The sequence below is a fragment of the Hippopotamus amphibius genome, chromosome 6 (assembly GCF_030028045.1).
Source record: "Hippopotamus amphibius kiboko isolate mHipAmp2 chromosome 6, mHipAmp2.hap2, whole genome shotgun sequence".
Classification (NCBI taxonomy): Eukaryota; Metazoa; Chordata; class Mammalia; order Artiodactyla; family Hippopotamidae; genus Hippopotamus; species Hippopotamus amphibius.
In genome coordinates, this window is record NC_080191.1 from 49,117,540 (window position 1) to 49,136,893 (window position 19,354).

The 19,354-nt window shown below is 37.3% G+C and overlaps 1 protein-coding gene across 10 annotated transcripts in view; it reads left to right on the plus strand.

Moving 5' to 3' along the window:
- Window positions 1-19,354, plus strand: part of UTRN (utrophin) — a 501,139-nt gene that overhangs the window by 257,343 nt on the left and 224,442 nt on the right. For all 10 annotated transcript variants that reach the window (XM_057739402.1, XM_057739404.1, XM_057739406.1 and 7 more), the window contains one exon: window positions 12,588-12,777. In XM_057739402.1, the coding sequence (XP_057595385.1) occupies window positions 12,588-12,777 (190 nt within the window). The remainder of the gene's footprint in view (window positions 1-12,587; window positions 12,778-19,354) is intronic.

The following is a 19,354-nucleotide window of genomic DNA, read 5'->3' on the forward strand; positions in this document are numbered from 1 at the left end:
GGGATTTCCAAGGTGGCGCAGTGGTTAAGAATCCGCCTGCCAATGCAGGGGACATGGGTTCGATCCCTGCTCCAGGAAAATCCCACATGCCACAGAGCATCTAAGCCCATATGCCACAACTGTTGAGCATGTGTGCCACAATTGCTGAAGCCCATGAGCCTAGAACCTATGCTCCACAACAAGAGAAGCCACCGCAATGAGGAGCCCGCACACCACAATGAAGAATACCCCGCTCACCACAACTAGAGAAAGCCTGAGTGCATCAATGAAGACCCAACACAGCCAATAAATAAATAAATAAATAATAAATAAGTAAATAAAGTTTTTTTAAAAAAGTACTCTAGACTTTCAAGAAAAAGAGTAAAATGAGTGATGTGGAGAGCTAATACTTTTGAGCTATATTTTATTAGAGATTTCATAAGAAATTATACTAATTTCAAAAGTTAGACTATAAATTAATATAAATACTATGATTATACATTTAAAAATGTATATAATGACATGAAGACAACTGGACTGCTGTAAACAGAGTTTAGTTTTCAGCATATTCATTGTTTTTAGTCATTGATTATGATCATGATAAAAATATGACACCAGATATTTGTGAATTTAAAAAAGTTCCCTAGGGCATTTATTATCAAATTGCACATTTGCATCCTATAAATAAAATTAATTTCCCAGTATTTCATCAAATCCATATACAAGGTTAGGGAAAATGTTATAAGCCACTATGTTTGTGATGATTTGTTGTTACAGCAGCAATAGCCTGCTAATAGGCACCATAAGAGAATTTATGGGATACTATGGAATGAGATACCATTGGCTTGGAAGGTGTCTGCACCAAGTTCTATAGGGCAAATAGAAATTGACCAGTGGAAAGGGAAAAGTTTGTGGGGGAGATGGAGGGGTGAGGAAGGATATTTAAAGTGAAAGAAGTAAAAAGTAAAGCTCTGAATGTGAAACAGTTGCCACTTTGAAGGTTAGTAATTGGTTCATTTTTGTAGGTAGCATGAGGCTTGAAGTAATGACATGATCCTTGGAAAGGTAAGCAAGACTCAGACCATGGAGGACCTTGTGTGGCAAGTGGAGTTTAGGGAGGATGAAAACGATGGGTGAGGAGATGGGCAGCTGCCCTAGGTTTCACAGCTTGTCGGTGGTGGAGCCATGTCTACCTTGATCCAAAACCTATATTCTTTTGCTGTAGTAATCAACAAAGTAGACATCTCTTAACCCGTTGTCTAAAAGTTACTTTTTAGCAGTTTCCTACAAAGTGAATATTTTTAAAGGAGGATCTCTTTTCCCACTGATGACTGGTAGATAATTTCACAGTTTTACAATAAATGCCCTAGTTTCTGAATTCAGAATGTTCCACTGGTCACCAGAGTGTGCTGCTGGTATTACCCAACCCAGTGGACCCAATACTGTCTAAGCTCAAGGGCTCATGATCCTCTTACCTCCCTTTTCCTCTGAAGAGTTGCTTTAGGCTTTCCACTTACCCTACTAGCCTGGTCCTTCATGCTTGTTAAGTATATAAATGTCTCTCATGTAGAGGGAATCTCTGACTGCACCCATGAAGTTTCTTAGACATTTCCATCCTTTTTCCTAGTCTGGGGCATTCTTAGGGTTTGATAGGCTTAATCCATGATGATTTTTTTTATTGGAATATAATTGCTTTACACTCTTGTACCAGTTTTTGAGGTACACCAAGGTCAATCATCTGTATTTATACACATAACCCCATATCCCCTCCCTCCCTTGACTACCTGCCACCCTCCCCATCCCAGTCCTCCAAGGCATCATCTATCATCGAGCTGAACTCCCTTTGTTATACAGCAACTTCCCAGTGGCTATTTTACAGTTGGTAGTATATATATGTCTATGCTACTCTCTCACTTCGCCGCAGCTTCCCCTTCACCGCCTGCCCCCCCAAACCTCGAGATCTCCAGTCCATTCTCTGCATCTGCATCCTTACTCTTGCCCTGTCACTCGGTTCATCAGTCCCTTTTTTTTTTTAAATTCTGTATATATGAGTTAGCATATAGTATTTGTTTCTCTCTTTCTGCCTTACTTCACTCTGTAGGAAAGACTCTAGGTCTATCCACCTCATTACATATAGCTCCATCTCATTCCTTTCTATGGCTGAGTAATATTCCATTGTATATATGTGCCACATCTTTATCCATTCATCTGTTGATGGGCATTTAGGTTGCTTCCGTGTCCTGGCTATTGTAAATAGTGTTGCAATAAACATTATGGTCCATGTTTCTTTTGGGATTATGGTTTTCTCCGGGTACATGCCCATCAGTGGGATTACTGGATCATATGGTAGTTCTATTTTTAGTTTCTTAAGGAACCTCCAAACTGTTTTCCATAGTGGCTGTACCAACTTACATTCCCACCAACAGTGCAAGAGAGATCCCTTTCCGCCACACCCTCTCCAACATTTATTGTTTCTAGATGTTTTGATGATGGCCATTCTGACTGGTGTGAGGTGATACCTCATTGTGGCTTTGACTTGCATTTCTCTAATGATGAGTGATGTAGACCATCTTTTCATGTGTTTGTTGGCCATCTGTATGTCTTCTTTGGAGAAATGTCTATTTAGGTCTTCCACCCATTTGTGGATTGGGTTTTTTGCTTTTTTGGTATGAAGCTGCATGAGCTCCTTGTGTATTTTGGAGATTAATCCCTTGTCCGTTGCTTTGTTGGCAAGTATTTTCTCCCCTTCTGAGGGTCGTCTTCTTGTCTTGTTTATGGTTTTTCTTGCTGTGCAAAAGCTTTTAAGTTTCATTAGGTTCCATTTGTTTATTCTTGATTTTATTTCCATGATTCTAGGAGGTGGGTCAAAAAGGATCTTGCTCTGATGGATGTCATAGAGTGTTCTGCCTATGTTTTCCTCGAGGAGTTTGATAGTGTCTGGCCTTGCATTTAGGTCTTTAATCCATTTTGAGTTTATTTTTGTGTATGGTGTTAGGAGGTGTTCTAATTTCATTCTTTCACATGTCGCTGTCCAGTTTCCCAGCACCACTGATTGAAGAGGCTGTCTTCTTTCCATTGTATATTCTTGCCTCCTTTGTCAAAGATAAGGTGCCCATATGTGCTTGGGTTTACCTCTGAGTTCTCTATTCTATTCCATTGATCTATATTTCTGTTTTTGTGCCAGTACCATACTGTCTTGATCACTGTGGCCTTGTAGTATACTCTGAAGTCAAGAAGCCTGATTCCACCAACTCCGTCTTTCCTTCTCAAGATTGCTTTGGCTATTCAGGGTCTTTTGCATTTCCATACAAATCGTAAGCTTTATTGTTCTAGTTCTTTGAAAAATGCCGTTGGTAATTTGATGGGGATTGCGTTGAATCTGTAAATTGCTTTGGGTAGTATAGTCATTTTCACAATGTTGATTCTTCCAATCCAAGAACATGGTATGTCCCTCCATCAGTTTGTATCGCCTTTGATTTCTTTCATCAGTGTCTTATAGTTTTCTGCATACAGGTCTTTTGCCTCCTTAGGCCAGTTTCTTCCTAGGTATTTTATTCTTTTTATTGCTATAGTAAATGGGAGAGTTTCCTTAATTTCTCTTTCTGCTTTTTCGTAGTTAGTGTATAGGAATGCAAGAGATTTCTGTGCATTAATTTTGTATTCTGCTACTTTACTAAATTCATTGACTAGTGCTAGCAGTTTTCTGGTAGAATCTTTAGGGTTTTCTATGTATAATATCGTCATCTGCAAAGAGTGACAATTTTACTTCTTCTTTTCCAATTTGGATTCCTTTTGTTTCATTTTCTTCTCTGATTGCTGTGGCTAAAACTTCCAAAACTATGTTGAATAATAATGGTGAGAGTGGACACCCTTGTCTTGTTCCTGTTCTTAGAGGGAATTCTTTCAATTTTTCCCCATTTAGAACGATGTTGGCTTTTGGGTTCTCATATATGGCTTTTATTATGTTGAGGTAATTTCCTTCTGTGCCCATTTTCTGCAGAGCTTTTATCATAAATGGATGTTGAATTTTGTCAAAAGCTTTTTCTGCATCTATTGAGATTATCATATGGTTTTTATCCTTCAATTTGCTGATATGATGTATCACTTTGGTTGATTTGCATATATTGAAGAATCCTTGCATCCCAGGGATAAACCCCACTTTATCATGGTGTGTGATTTTTTTAATGTGCTGTTGTATTCTGTTGGCTGGTATTTTGTTGAGGATTTTTGCATCTATATTCATCAGTGATATTGGTCTGTAATTTTCTTTTTTTGTGACATCTTTGCCTGGTTTTGGTATCAGGGTGATGGTGGCCTTGTAGAATGAGTTTGGAAGTGTTCCTCCTTCTGCGATATTTTGGAAAAGTTTAGAAGGATAGGTGTTAGCTCTTCTCTAAATGTTTGATAGAATTCACCCATGAATCCATCTGGCCCTGGGCTTTTGTTTGTTGGGAGATTTTTAATCACAGTCTCAATTTCCGTACTTGTGATTGGTCTGTTCATAGTTTCTATTTCTTCCTGGTTCAGTCTTGGAAGATTGTATTTTTCTAAGAATTCATCCATTTCTTCCAGGTTATCCAATTTATTGTCATATAGTTGCTTGTAGTAGTCTCTCGCGATCTTTTGTATTTCTGTGGTGTCCGTTGCTACTTCTCCTTTTTCATTTCTAATTCTGTTGATTTGCATCTTCTCCCTTTATTTCTTGATGAGTCTGGCTAATGGTTTATCAATTTTGTTAATCTTCTCAAAGAACCAGCTTTTAGTTTTATTAATTTTTGCTATTGTTTCCTTCCTTTCTTTTTCATTTATTTCTGCTCTGATCTTTATGATTTCTTTCCTTCTGCTCACTTTGGGGTTTCTTTGTTCTTCTTTCTCTAATTGTTTTAGGTGTAAGGTTAGGTTGTTTATTCGATATTTTTCTTGTTTCTTAAGGTAGGACTGTATTGCTATAAACTTCCCTCTTAGAACTGCTTCTGCTGCGTCCCATAGGTTTTGGGTTATTGTGTCTTCATTGTCGTTTGTTTCTAGATGTTTTTTGATTTCCTCTTTGATTTCTTTAATGATTTCTTGGTTGTTTAATAGTGAATTGTTTAGCCTCTATGTGATTGTATTTTTTGCAGTTTTTTTCCTGTAATTGATATCTAGTCTCATGGCGTTGTAGTCTGAGAAGTTGCTTGATATGATTTCAATTTTCTTGAATTTGCCGAGGTTTGATTTGTGACCCAAGATGTGATCTATCCTGGAAAATATTCTGTGTGCACTTGAGAAGAAAGTGTATTCTGTCATTTTTGGATGGAATGTCCTATAAATATCAATTAAGTCAAGATGGTCTAATGTGTCATTTAAAACTTGTGTGTCCTTATTTATCTTCTGTTTGGATGATCTGTCCATTGATGTAAGTGGGGTGTTCAAGTCTCCCACTATTATTGTGTTACTGTCGATTTCCCCTTTTATGGCTGTTAGCATTTGCCTTCTGTATTGAGGTGCTCCTGTGCTGGGTGCATAGATATTTACCATTGTGATATGTTCTTCTTGGATTGATCCCTTGATGATTATGTAGTGTCCTTCCTTGTCTCTTGTGATAGTCTTTACTTTAAAGTCTAATTTGTCTGATATGAGTATTGCTGTTCCAGCTTTCTTTTGACTTCCATTTGCATGGAATATCTTTTTCCATCCCTTTACTTTCAGTCTATATGTGTCCCTTGGTCTGAAGTGGGTTTCTTGTAGGCAGCATATAGAAGGGTCTTGTTTTTGTATCCATTCAGCCAGTCTGTGTCTTTTGGTTGGAGCATGTAATCCATTTACATTTAAGGTAATTATTGACATGTGTGTTCCTATTACCATTTTCTTAATGGTTTTGGGTTTGTATTTGTAGCTGTTTTCTTTTTCTTGTGTTTCCTACTTAGAGAAGTTCCTTTAGCACTTGTTGTAAGGCTGGTTTGGTGGTGCTGAATTCTCTTCACTTTTGCTTGTCTGGAAAGCTTTTGATTTCTCCATTGAATCTGAATGGGATTCTTTCTGGGTAGAGTATTCTTGGCTGTAGGTTTTTCTCTTTCAGGACTTTCAGTATATCCTGCCATTCCCTTCTGGCCTGCAGAGTTTCTGTAGAAAGGTCAGATGTTATCTTTATGGGTTTTCCCTTATATGTTATTTGTTGCTTTTCTCTTGCTGCTTTTAATATATTTTCTTTGTGTTTGTCATTAGTTTGATTAATATGTGCCTTGGAGTATTTCTCCTTGGGTTTATTCTGTATGGGACTCTCTATGCTTCTTGGACTTGGTTAATTATTTCCTTTCCCATGTTGGGGAAGTTTTCCACTATAACCTCTTCAAATATTTTCTCAGACCCTTTCTTTTTTTCTTCTTCTTCTGGGATGCCTATGATTCGAATGTTGGTACATTTAATGTTATCACTGAGGTCTCTGAGACTGTCTTCTATTCTTTTTATTCTTTTTTCTTTTTCCTGCTCTGTGGCAGTTATTTCCCCCATTCTATCTTCCAACTCACTTATTTGTTCTTCTGCCTCCATTATTCTGCTGGTTATAGCATCTAGAGTATTTTTAATTTCAGTTATTTTGTTATCTATTGCTGTTTGTTTGTTCTTTAGTTCTTCTGAGTTCTTATGAACTGTTTCTTGTACTTTCTCTATTTTGTTATCGAGATTTTGTATCATTTTTACTATCATTACTCTGAATTCTTTTTCAGACATTTTTCCTATTTCCTCTCCATTTATTTGGTCTTGTGGGTTTTTTCCCTGCTCCTTTGCCTGCATTGTGTTTCTTTGTTTCCTCATGGTTGTCCAAACTTTTGGGGTTGCTTGTCCCATTGATAGAGGGGTTTATAGAAGACTATCCAAGTGCCAGACTAATGTCCGAGTGTTGGATTAAACAAATACTAAGTCTAGGAAACAGATACATGTATAAGACACACAATTACTGAATCCGTTAGGACATGAGGCTCTGGAAAGACTTGACAGAAGAACCCCAGTATGCTATCAGATATTCAAAGAGAAGCCCAACAGAAATTGAAAATGAAAACAGAACAAAACAGAAACAAAAGCAAAAACAAACAAACAAACAAACAACACCTTACACTTACAAACACAAATCCAGGGAGATATTGAAAGCTAGGATCAAATATAAAAAAGAACTAGGGTACCACCAGACAGAATGGAGATTCTCAGAATGAAATTAGACAATTGTACTAAGAACTAAGATAAAGGCAAAAACCTAATATTAAATACCAAGGTTGTGTGTCATCTGGAGAATAGAGCAAGGAGTCTGAGCAGATCGATAGTGTTGCTTATATGTTAAGATAAAATAAACTAAAAATGGGTGGAAGACAGGGTAACAGAAGATCATAGCATGCCTGGAAATATGTAAATAAAAAGAAGGGAATAGAAATGTATAAAGGATAGAGATGAAAGGAAGGTAAGGAGAGATATATAGTCTGTACTACCAAAAACTTAGCTAGAAATAGAAGTATCTAAAAAGGGCTAACAATAAAAATAGAATAAAAATAGAATAAGAAATATGTTATAAAACTTGTAGATCCCTTAGGACTAAGATCATAATTAATAAAAAAAAAAAAAAAACTGGAACTGATCCCAGAATGGACCAGTTCAATAGAATTTTTACTAATATTTCTGTTTCCTTAGATTCTCAGCTGTAAGTGTCCTTCTACTCGCCTTGGGTTTTTTGTATTATTCTGTGACCAGCAGAGCTTCCTTTATTGTTCGTCTGTAAACGTTGGTGTGTGAGGAGGGAGAGAGTACAATAGTGGCTCCTTCCCCTGGGAGTTAGTGAGCAGTGGCGCTGTGTCGTTTCAGTTGGGCTTGGAGGTGCCTGTTGCGGAGGGGTGCCAGTGGCTCAGGTGTAAACAGAATGTCTCAGAGTTGGGCCTCTCTCTGGGCTTCTTTGTTCTCGGCAGCCTCCCTGCTGCTGGCATTCCAAGGGGTTTTAAGATAGCCCTGCCTGAGGGCCTGAGGATCGCTGTTATCCCTGAGTGCCTTAGGTGGCCCACAGGGGTCACTCCACTGCCCACTGCAGGCACCGAAAGAGAGAGAGAGGCTATGCCTGTGGCTCCTCTCCCCCGCCCGTGAGCCTGCAGCATTCAGCTGCCATCATGGCCGGGCAGCTCTCAGGGACAGGCACTCCTCGCCGCAGAGCTCTTCCCTCCTGTCCTCTCGGTCCGTCACCCTACTGGCAACAATTTTTCTCGCCCTGAACCAGCTCTCTGGTTCCCATGCTCCCACTCCCGGACCCTCTGTTCAGCTGTGAATCAACATCTCAGTCCGGGAACACTGAGCTGTGGTGTGGACCCTCCGTGTGTTTCTCACTCCCTTCCGTCTGCCATAGCTCAGCCACTTCACCCTCTTTGAGCCATCGTAGATGCCTCCCTACCAGTTATGTTGGGATCCTTGCGGTCCTTTCTGGTGTCCGAGGTCTTCTGCTGGTGTTCAGTTGGTTCTCTGTGGGAGTTATTGCGTCTTTTGGTGTGTTCCCAATGCATCTGTGGAGAGCGATGCATTCCACGTCCCTCTACTCCGCCGACATCTTTTCCCACCTCAATGATGTGTTTTTACATTAGCTGTTTGCCATGTAACCTGGCATGTACATGTGAATTTTCTTAAGAATAAAGGATACTGGTTATGTAAGATGAAGGTGTTTGACTTCACTAAATTTTATAATTACTAAATTTTATATGTGCCCTTAAAGTAAGAACAGTCTACTTTACTAAATTTTATAATTACTAAATTTTATATGTGCCCTTAAAGTAAGAACAGTCTACTTTACTAAATTTTATAATTACTAAATTTTATATGTGTTCTTAAAATTAGAATCTTCTGTTCATGGTTGATTAACTGTACATGTGTACTCTAATTCTAGTTCTTTTTCTGGCATAGCCTTTATTTGGCTATTCTTAATACTTTTTTCAGTTGATATTTTATTAATTGAAAATGTGGGCAGGGTTAGGTGGAAGATTAAACACCATCACCACCAACCACCCGAATTCTGGTGGATAACTTCTAAATATAAAAAATTAAAGAAACATATGCATATGATTACCAAAAATATTTAAAATACTGAAAGACTTGTAATAGAGTATAGTGGTGCTCTCACTATTCACCACAGTCCCCCTTCCTAGGGGCAACTTTTTTCCTCTCCTTGCTTGATCATGTTAATTTTGTTTTGAATTTTTTGAGGAACTGCCATATTGTTTTCCATAGTGGCTGTACCATCTTATCATTGAATTTTTAGAGACGCAGATATTCACGGTTGACATTATTATGCTTGCCTAAACATCATTAACAGCCAAACCTTGAAGTTTACTATAATTTTGCTTCTTCTCTGTTTATTTTACCTGAAATTAATAATTGCCTTGCTTTTATATGCTTTTTATATGTTTTCTTTGCACCTCTTGCTAACTCTTCCCACATTTTCCAGTGGCCTGACAGTACAATTTCCTACAAGGTCAATCACATTAAGCGGTCTATCACTTCTAATATTTTTTCTTGTAGACATTTCTTCTGGAGACAGCTTTCCAGGCCTGCTGCATAGCCATTATCCTGGGGATTTTCTATGGTTTCCTCCCAGGATCTCATGGAGTTTGTTTGTTTGTTTTTGTGCTTTTTTGAGTTATTATTTTGTCAGAGTGTCTCCTTTGTTAATTTTGTCAAATTAAAACAAGAAACATAGCAGATGAAATGGTGAAGACAGCCCTCATCTACTCCAATTTGGATGCATTACCCTCTTTTCTGAGATCTCCTTTCACCATCAGCATGAGAGCCTGTTTGCTTCTCCATGTGTTGGATTTCTTGTTTTTAAGCTTCTTATATTGTCTTCTTTCTGGATTTATGAAATGAGTGTTGTAGAGGACGTCTCTCAGTAGCTTCTTGAAAAGTGGTGTTTGGGAGGTAATTTTAAAGTCATATGCTAGAAGGATTTCCATTATTCTGTAAACACTGTTATAATGCTATAATAAAGACTCTGAGAAACATGGAGATACAAAAGACTGCTTCTGCCCATAGTGAGTTTATGGAACAGGGCGACAGACAAGAAACCTCTATGATACAGTTAAAGTAAAATTTAAGGGTGAAATAAAATCACAGTCTAAGGGCCTTTCCAGGATACATGTGATGAATTTCCAAATGAAGAAGAGTTTTGACCTTTTGTGAACTCAGAGCAAGAAAACCTAATTGGGCTGAGATGTTCTGGAGGAAGTAGTCCTTAACCCTAAAGAATTGGAAAGATTTTGATAGGTGGCTCTGGTCAGAAGGACTTTTTTATGTGGGTATAAAATTTTTATGTGGACATAATATTAAGAATATTCTAGAGAAAAGGGAACATACCACTTTGATCTGAACTAAAAGAACTAGGGGGGTAAAGGTGGAAAAGTAAGTTAGCGATAGATTATGGAGGACATTTAGTTCCAGGAGAAGCAATTTGAGGTTTAGGCAGTCAAAGCCTGTTGGCGGTTTTTCAGTAAGTAAATGCTGAGATGAGACTGATGACATTCCAGAATAGTGTATAAATGGGATCATAGTATCTAGCTTTTATGTTTGTCTTCTTTCATTTAGCAAAATGTACTTGAGGTTCCATCCATGTTGTTGCATCCATCATTAGTTTTTAGATTTTTATTGCTTAGTAGTATTGCATTATATGCATGTACCCCAGTTTATCTGTTTACTAGTTAATGACATCTGGGTTATTATCAGTTTTGGACCATCATGAATACCGCTGCTATGAGCATTTGCATACAGGTTTTGTGTGGACATATGTCTTTGTTTCTCTTGGGTAAATACTTAGGAATAGGGTTACCAGCTTGTATCTTAAGTGCATGGTTAACTTTATAAAAAACGCCAAACTGTTTTTCAGAATGGCTATACCATTTTATACTCCTACCTGCAATGTATGCAGTTGCAGTTACTTTACATTCTTACCAGCACTTGGTTTGGTCTTTAAGCCGTTCTAATATGTAGTGATATCTCATTGTGGTTTGCATTTACATTTTTCTGATGAGTAATGTTGCTGAGCATCTTTTCATATGCTTTTTTGCCATCCATATATCTTCTATGATGATATGTCTGTTTAAATGTTTTACCCCGTTTTTTTTTAAAGGAATGTGTTTATTGATATGTAAAAAAGATATTTGTTCAGTATAAATTAAAAGAATGCAGAAAAGTACAAATAGGAAAGGAAACTACATTAAATCCCAGCACTTGGAACTATTTTAAGTTAGTGTTCCAAACATTTCTTCCTCTCTCCCTCTATGTATATATAGATAGAAGGACAGATGGGTGAATGATGGTTGAGTGGATGGACAGATAGGAAAAATATGTAAATAAGATCATATTACATGTATTGACTTTTAAATTGTGATATAGTTCATATACCATGAAATTCACCCTTTTAAAGTGTACAACTTAGTGGTTTTAGTATATTTTCTCTGTTGTGCAACCATCACCACACTGTTAATTTCAGAACTGTTTATCACCCTGAAAAGAAACCCATCGCTCATTAGCAGTCAGTCCCCTTTCCCCTCTACCTTCCAGTCCTAGTCAGCAACTAATCTACTTTCTTTTTCTATGGATTTACTTCTTTTAAATGTTTCATATAAATGGAATCACACTATATGTGGCCTTTTGTTTCTGGTTTCTTTCACTTGGCATAATGTTTTTTCAAGGTCCATCCATGTTGAGCATGTATCGGTGCTTCATTCCTTTTTATGGCTGAATAATATTTTGTGGATGAATATAGTACATTTTGTTTAGCATATCTTCTCTCAGTTGGTGAATATTTGCGTTGATTCTGCTATTTGACTCTTTAAATAATGCTGCTGTAAACATTTATGTACAAGGTTTTGTGTGGACATATGTTTTCAGTTCTCTTGGGTTTAAATACCTAGGAATGAAATTGTTGGTGCCCATCCGTAAATTGTTTGTTTTCTTCTTACGGAACTTTGAGATATATGAAGTTTTAAAGGTTGGATTTACAGGTGGATTATAGGTCTCTTAAACATGCAACTCCAGGATAGTTACATTCTTTAATTTTGATGTAGAGTTAATGAATGCTTTATGAAAACCTGACTGCCTAGTGTTTTCCAAATATATTATTATATCAGCTTAAAGAACCAATTTGCACTGATCTGAAGTGTTTAAAACGTATCAAGTAAATCCTTTAAATTATTTGATTGTATCTTAAACATTTCTTCAGATTTTACTTCTTCCTAGAATCCATTTAGTCCCTTGTGTGTTTATTGATACTGCATTTTGAGTGTCAGGCATGATACTAAGGTATTGAAATAAAACGTATGGGGAATAACTTATACAATTACCAAGTTGTAAAATGTTATAATTATTTTATAATATGGATGTGATTTTGTTAATATTTATCTCTCTCTCCCTCTCCTTCGTCTCAAAATTCACATTACCCTCCCCATTAAGGATTATTCAGGATGCACACATAAACAAATCTGCCAGTTACATTAGCTACTTAAATACATAAAGGTTGCTTGGAGGCCATCCGTTAATTGTTCTTTAGGGTGTACATGATGTGGACTGTCACACTGTAAGTAATGGAGACGTGCCTGTCATGTTGTTACTTGCAGCATTGGTGACAGACAGAGTGCCTTGGAGGCTGAGCTGAGGACAGTGCAGGCCTCTCGCAGGGATCTGGAGAACTTCCTAAAGTGGATCCAAGAAGCAGAAACCACAGTTAATGTGCTTGCAGATGCCTCTCAGCGGGAGAATGCTCTTCAGGACACTGTCCTGGCCAGGGAACTCACACAGCAGATGCAGGCAAGTGCACGGGAAACTGCACCTTGTATTTTAATTTTACTGTGCTCTTTTGATTCATCTACATACAGAATTTATTACCGTTCAAAGGTGAGGTTGTCACCTTATCCTGTTATGAAATCCATGCTCCCCTATGAATAATTGGTTTCTGGAAATAAGATCTATAAAGTACTTTTACTTAATAATTAAGGAAAAAGCACCTTGTTTTATGGAAGTAATAATTGTTTATTTAGACTTATAGGCTCATAACTATTCTATTTTCTGTCATTTTAAGCCCTATTACAGTTAGCCTTATTGACGCCTGAATTATGAGGACATTTCCTGTTAATACGAAGTTATTTCTTTCTCCATTTATTATAAATACTTAATATAAAAGCTTCAAAGGCTCTATGGCTTAGTTTATAACTAAGAATATTGGGCTTGAGGGTATTACTTTTCTGTCTTTAGCTTGATAACTATGATTGTGAATGTAGTCTGAGGTTCAAATTTTCTTCTACATGAAATGTGATAGTACAGAATCTTTCCTTTAAAATAACTTATGGGGAATCTTATGAAACATGTCTGAATCTTTTTTCTGGCCCCAAGTACAGCTGCCTCGGTGGCCTTGAATTTCCCATTTTCTTTGTGCAGAATGACCTACTCTTGCCAATCATCAGCCTGCTCACTTAGAGCTTGGTTTTAAATCTGTTTCAATGGAGAAGTCTCCTTGTTTACCACAGTTTTACACGTGCTTACTTCTTTATGCCGTGTCATTCTCACAGCATTTTGACAGTTATTATTTCTAATATGCTTGTGAACTCATGATCCATTGTCATCTGATGCCTGTCTCCTCCTTTCCTAGTTGATCACATGGTTCTTCAAGGGCAGAGACTACATTATCCCATATTGTTGCCTATGCAGAGGTCTGTGTGGAAATTCTAAGTAAATACTGACCACTGCCCTTGGACCCTAAAGCTTCATCATTATGAAATTCAGTATGATGACCTTTTCTGAATCCTTTCTTTGGAAATCTTTTCCCTTGAAATATCAGAATGTTAACAAATATGTGGGTCTGGATGAAGGGTATAGAAGCTTTCTTGGAATTATTCTTACAAATTTTCTCCTAAGTTTGAAATTATCATTAAAAAGTTATAAATTAATAAAAAGACCCTTTTTGGAATAGACTTATTAATAACTTATTCCCATGCATAAAGGCTATTAGGGAGTTTTATGGTTGAATTCTCAAGAATTAATTTAACAAAAATCTATGTTTACTTACATTACTTCTTATTTCTTATTCATTGATTCATTGCATAATACACTTGTGACTTGATAATGAGAGTGAGCAGACAAGTATCAAAGATAAATCTATTCTTTTTTGTCTTACCCTCTAGAGTCTTATGAGGTCACCACAAATGTTAATTGATAAAATATTTAGCTATCATCTCATTTTTAGAGGGTTACAGAGGGCTCTAAATGTGGGTATATGCTAGAATATATTATTTTTTATGACTTAAACAATGATAAGCCTGACCTAGTAATGCTCATAGATACTGAATTTATGTAACGATGTTAAACTCAAAGCATATCCAGGCTGTGCACTTGAGAAGGTAACAGTTTTAGACAAAGAGCGAAGGAAGCTTGAAGTGGACCTTGGTGATGAGCACCAGCAGGTCTGAAACAAACCTGTTTTAGAGTTTAATAATGTCTTCCAGTACATTTTATCCTGGGATATGTTCTTACATAGCCAAAGACTCTTCTCAATAGTTAATGAATATTCAAATTGTGGAAGAAATACATGTAAATGGAGATGTTTAAAATCTTTCTGAATAAAAATAACTAAGCACAGGATTACTTATCTTATGGCAACCAGCATCAAGAAAGAAACGTTGCTGACTAAAATACGTTATAACACAAATGGTAAATGCTAACTCATATATACGGAATCTAAAAAAATGGTACTGATAAACCCAGTGACAGGGCAAAAATAAGGATGCAGATGCAGAGAATGGACTGGAGGACACGGGGTTGGGGGGGCGTGAAGAGGAAACTGGGACGAAGTGAGAGAGTAGCATTGACATATATACACTACCAACTGTAAAATAGATAGCTAGTGGGAAGTTGCTGTATCACAAAGGGAGATCCCTTAGAGGGCCAGGACAGGGAGAGCGGGAGGGAGTCGCGGGAGCGAGGGGATATGGGGATATATGTATAAATACAGCCGATTCACTTTGGTGTACCTCAAAAACTGGTACACGAGTGCAAAGCAATTATATTCCAATAAAGAGCTAAAAAAAACCAAACTAATTTAATATTGCTAAAATAATCTGTTGTGGCTCATAAGAAATATTAAAACAGGGCATTTATTAAGAGTCTATTAAAATCTATCTAAAGATAAACACATGCATCTGTTTATATTTCAGATGTTTCACATTATGGTAGTTTGCATGATTTTTCACTCCCTTGCTCCTTTGTTAGGTGCTCTTAATTTTAAAACGTTCTCTTCACTTTGTTAAAGAAATCCATGACTTTGTTTTGGGCATCTTATAGGTAGATGATTTTAAGAGTTAGTACCATTGCTGAGTATTTCTTAGGCAAGAGAATTTTAATTTTCCTTTGGGTTTTTGTAGTAATGACTCCCCTTTTGTGTGAGTAGATGGTTAAAATGGAAACTTATTTGGAAATGGAAAGATGTTTGTTGAAGAAAATGAAAGTGGAAGAGCACCTGAAATTATAAAATAAATGTTTTGGTGGCATGGCGGCGGCGGTGGTGGTGGTGATGGGTGTGTGTGCACAAGAATTATGGAATAAGGACCTTGGCAAGTGTGTGCTCTGTGTACAAGGGGTGTATGTAGAGCTGCTTACACAACACATTCTTGGGTTGTACTTGCTTCGTGTCTTAAGACAGCTGGATGCAGGGCCATGGGAATATTTTAGGAAGGTGAAGAAGTTTACTCTGTATTTGGTTTAAGGTGAATTTGGGTACATTTTGAGTACATTTTGATAAAGCACGGTGTGGAAGCACAATGGAAGATGAAGATTAATTTCTGGGAGTATGCTATGATATGTGCCATTTCTGGTAAGAGTGGATGATCACTTAGATTTATGTTTCATTGCCCTGCTACAAGGCAGGTTTTTCTCCTCAGTAGAGGACTATTGGCAAGAGAAAACCTGATCTTTTGGAGATAAAAGCTCCTGGAGAGCTGAGTGGTCCAGATCACAGAGGGTCTTGTATGACTTGCTAAGTATTTCATATTTTAACCTGGTGGCAATGGGGAAAAGTCTTTAAAGAATATTAAGCAAGAGAGTGACGCAGTGGAATTTGTATTTTATAGGAATCTAGTCTATGGCTTTATGGAGAGTGGGTTTGAACTGGTCGTGACTGGCATCCGAGCAGTCTGTTAGGATGCTCTAGCCATCTGGTCAGTGGTGATGTTGACCAGAACTGAGGCAGTGACAAGGAATAGACCTAATGACTTGACAGTATGGGTAGACTAAGGGCGGGGGGAGGGACACTGACAAAGAAGATTGCCCTATGGTGTTAGAATCTGAGATTGGAAATATAGGAAAAGTCAGGGCAGCAATGCAAGTTAGTGTGGAGTATGATGTGATGCTAAATTCCGTTTTGACTATGTTGAAATGGGCATCTGAGTAACATCCAGGAGGAGATGCCTAGTATGCAGTTGTCACTGTGGGTCTGTATTCAGATGAGAGAATTTGGCCAAAGATGCAGAAACTTTTTTTTTTGCTTTTAAATGAAAGTCTACTGTTGACTTCCCAATCAGTTTATCTATTAATTCAGATGCATTTGTTCTGAATTTTCCATGCCCATATTTTAAGATATTATTATCATTTTAATTATATTTCAAAATATAAGCTTTAAATTTTTACCCGTTTCAATTAATTAACGTACTTTGATTCTTTCCTGGGTAAAATTCTGTTGCCCTGCTGCCTTTCTGGGGTTGCTGTTTTTGCTGTATATGCTTTGGGATTATTATGTTTTCATCTCCTGTGTTCTCTTCAGCCTAATTTTTATCCTCTTTTCCACAGGTGCAGACTTTGATTATTTAGATTGTTTCATTACTTCCCCTGTACCCAGCTCCATACCCAGCATGGTATTTGGCGGGTATTACCTGTACTGTGGAAACTTCACCTGCTGGTTTAGGGACAGGAATCACAACTTCTTCTTCTTCTTTTTTTTTTTTTTGATAACACCTTTATTGACATTTCACATACCAAAGAATCCATCCATTTAAGTTGTACAATTGAGTTGTTTTTACTATATTCTCAGGGTTGTGCAACTATCACCAGAATCAAATTAGAACATTTTCATCACCTCAAAAAGAAACCCTGTACCCCTTGGCCATCAATCCCCTATTGCCAATTCTCCAACCCCTAAGTAATCATTGATCTACTTCCTGTTTCCATATATTTGCCAAATAAATTGCTATTTTAAATTACATCATTCATTGATGATCTCTTCCGGTTTTGGCTTTATATAGATATTTTGACATTGTTAGCCTATCCAGAGGGAGGCAGTATAGATTCTCAGGATAGAGCTGCAGGGAAAAAATAGACAAGAAGAAGCCCACAAAAGCAGTTTGATAAACACAACCCTATAAGACCCAGTTCGGGGCTTTAAGTCATGCTAAAATTGAAGGAATGAGAACGCAAAGTAAAAGAAGAGAAATTTTTTTTTTTTTTTTTTGAGAAATATTTTTAAGTGCTGCATTTCTTTTAAAGAATCATGACAATAGTAGGGAAAAGTGAAAATACAGACTTACCCAGGTTATTAATTTGAACAGGACATTGATAATGAGAAACATCTGGGTTCCATTTCTGGCTGTGCCCTTTGACCCAGTCATTTAATCATTCTGGGTTATTTTGCTTATTTCCTAACAGTACTTTGCCCCAATTGATACTTATAATGGTATTCAGATATAAAGGTATCTGAAATATATACACAGAAACATAAAACCCCAAAATTCTGTGCTGTGTTTTTCTACTTTTATGACATATATATAATATCATATATATATGTATATGGTCTTATATTTCTTACTCATAAAATTAAAACAGCTTTATGGCAAATAAAATGAGATGAAGATGCTGTCTAAGGGGAAATGTGGTAATTTGGAATGTAACAGTCAATTACAGACTTTGTTGTTTTTTATTAACCTTACCGTTTAATTAGAGGAGTCTTAACCTAATATTAGAATTCTATTTCTGATGTCTTTCCTTCTAGGCAAGCATCTGAGAGCCTGTGGACGGCTCTGTTTTTAGGGTGTCTTAGGTAAAGCCACATAGACCCTGCAGGTGCTTTTTGTTTTGTTTTAGATGATCTTGTTCTGAGACCTGTGTGGAGGTGATTTATTAGCACTTAAAGTCTGGGCTGATATCATTAGAGTCCAGTACCCTTCTTTTCTGCCTAAAATTTGTAACGGGCTCTATTCACTCATCGCACAGAACACAGCCAGAGCTGCATTTAGTTCGCTAGCGAACGCATCCCTCTTTAGAGTGAGGGAGTGAATGGCACTCGATCGCTTAATATAAGCCCGCTACAAGGCATGCATCTTGGTGATGTGTTGAATCTCTGTTCCCAGGGGATGTCTGCTTTGTATCTGCAGCTTTAATGTTTCACTTAATATCCTTTTTGGCTACTGAGCGCACTCCTCTCCAGCAGCAGGCAGCGTTTGGCTGCCCGACAACTTGCCTCATTGTCTGGCCGCTCTGGGCTGAGCAAGCACTGGCTGTGAGCATCTGCTGGGGGCTTTCTGGGTGGCGTTTGTGTGTGTGTTTTAAATTGAAAAGAAGTTGAAGGAATACCAGCTTCCGTTTGCCTAGCACCTAAGTCCCCTGTATTTTTCAAATGCTTTCCTGGAAACGAGCATGCTCAGAGAACTGGCAAATCATTGTCCAGTGACCGGGAGGAAATGATCATTGCTCTTCATTTATAATGCAAATTCTGAGGTGTCTGCAGAAGTGTGGTAAACTTAAAATGATGGCTGTGGTGAGAACGTCTCTGCAGAAAGTTGTGGTTTTGTTACATCGTTTACAAAGGATGGCAGTTTCTTCTCCTCGGTATCAGAAGCTCTGTAAGGTAACTGAGTGATTGAAAATGAGGATCTCTGGTGTCAGACAATTTTACTGTTTCTCAGACTCTAAAATCTAATCTTTCAGGGTTCTTATCAAGGAAAGATTCCTTTTCTTAGTGACTGATTGTAAAATCTGCTAAATTGCTTGATTAAATTTTGTTTAAGACTCAGAAACAAGTACTATTTTAGTGCATATTTTATTTTGCAATTGACAAAATCTTGTTTTTTGAGAAGGGCTAGTGAACTGTTTGGAGAAAATACAGCGAAACTACATTCATTAAGACCTGTTACCTCTGAGATACTTATGGTCTTAATATTAAATGGCAAATTAATCTTACGTAAATGTCAGTAAATTTTTAAAAAGTTTAATCTTTGGGTAGGTCACTTAAAAATGGTCTATGTCTTTATACTTAATTGTTTATCAATTAAAAAAATTAAAACACATCTTAGAAACTACTGGATTTCATCTCATGGTAAAATATTCCCCATATTCTTGAATCTTTGTA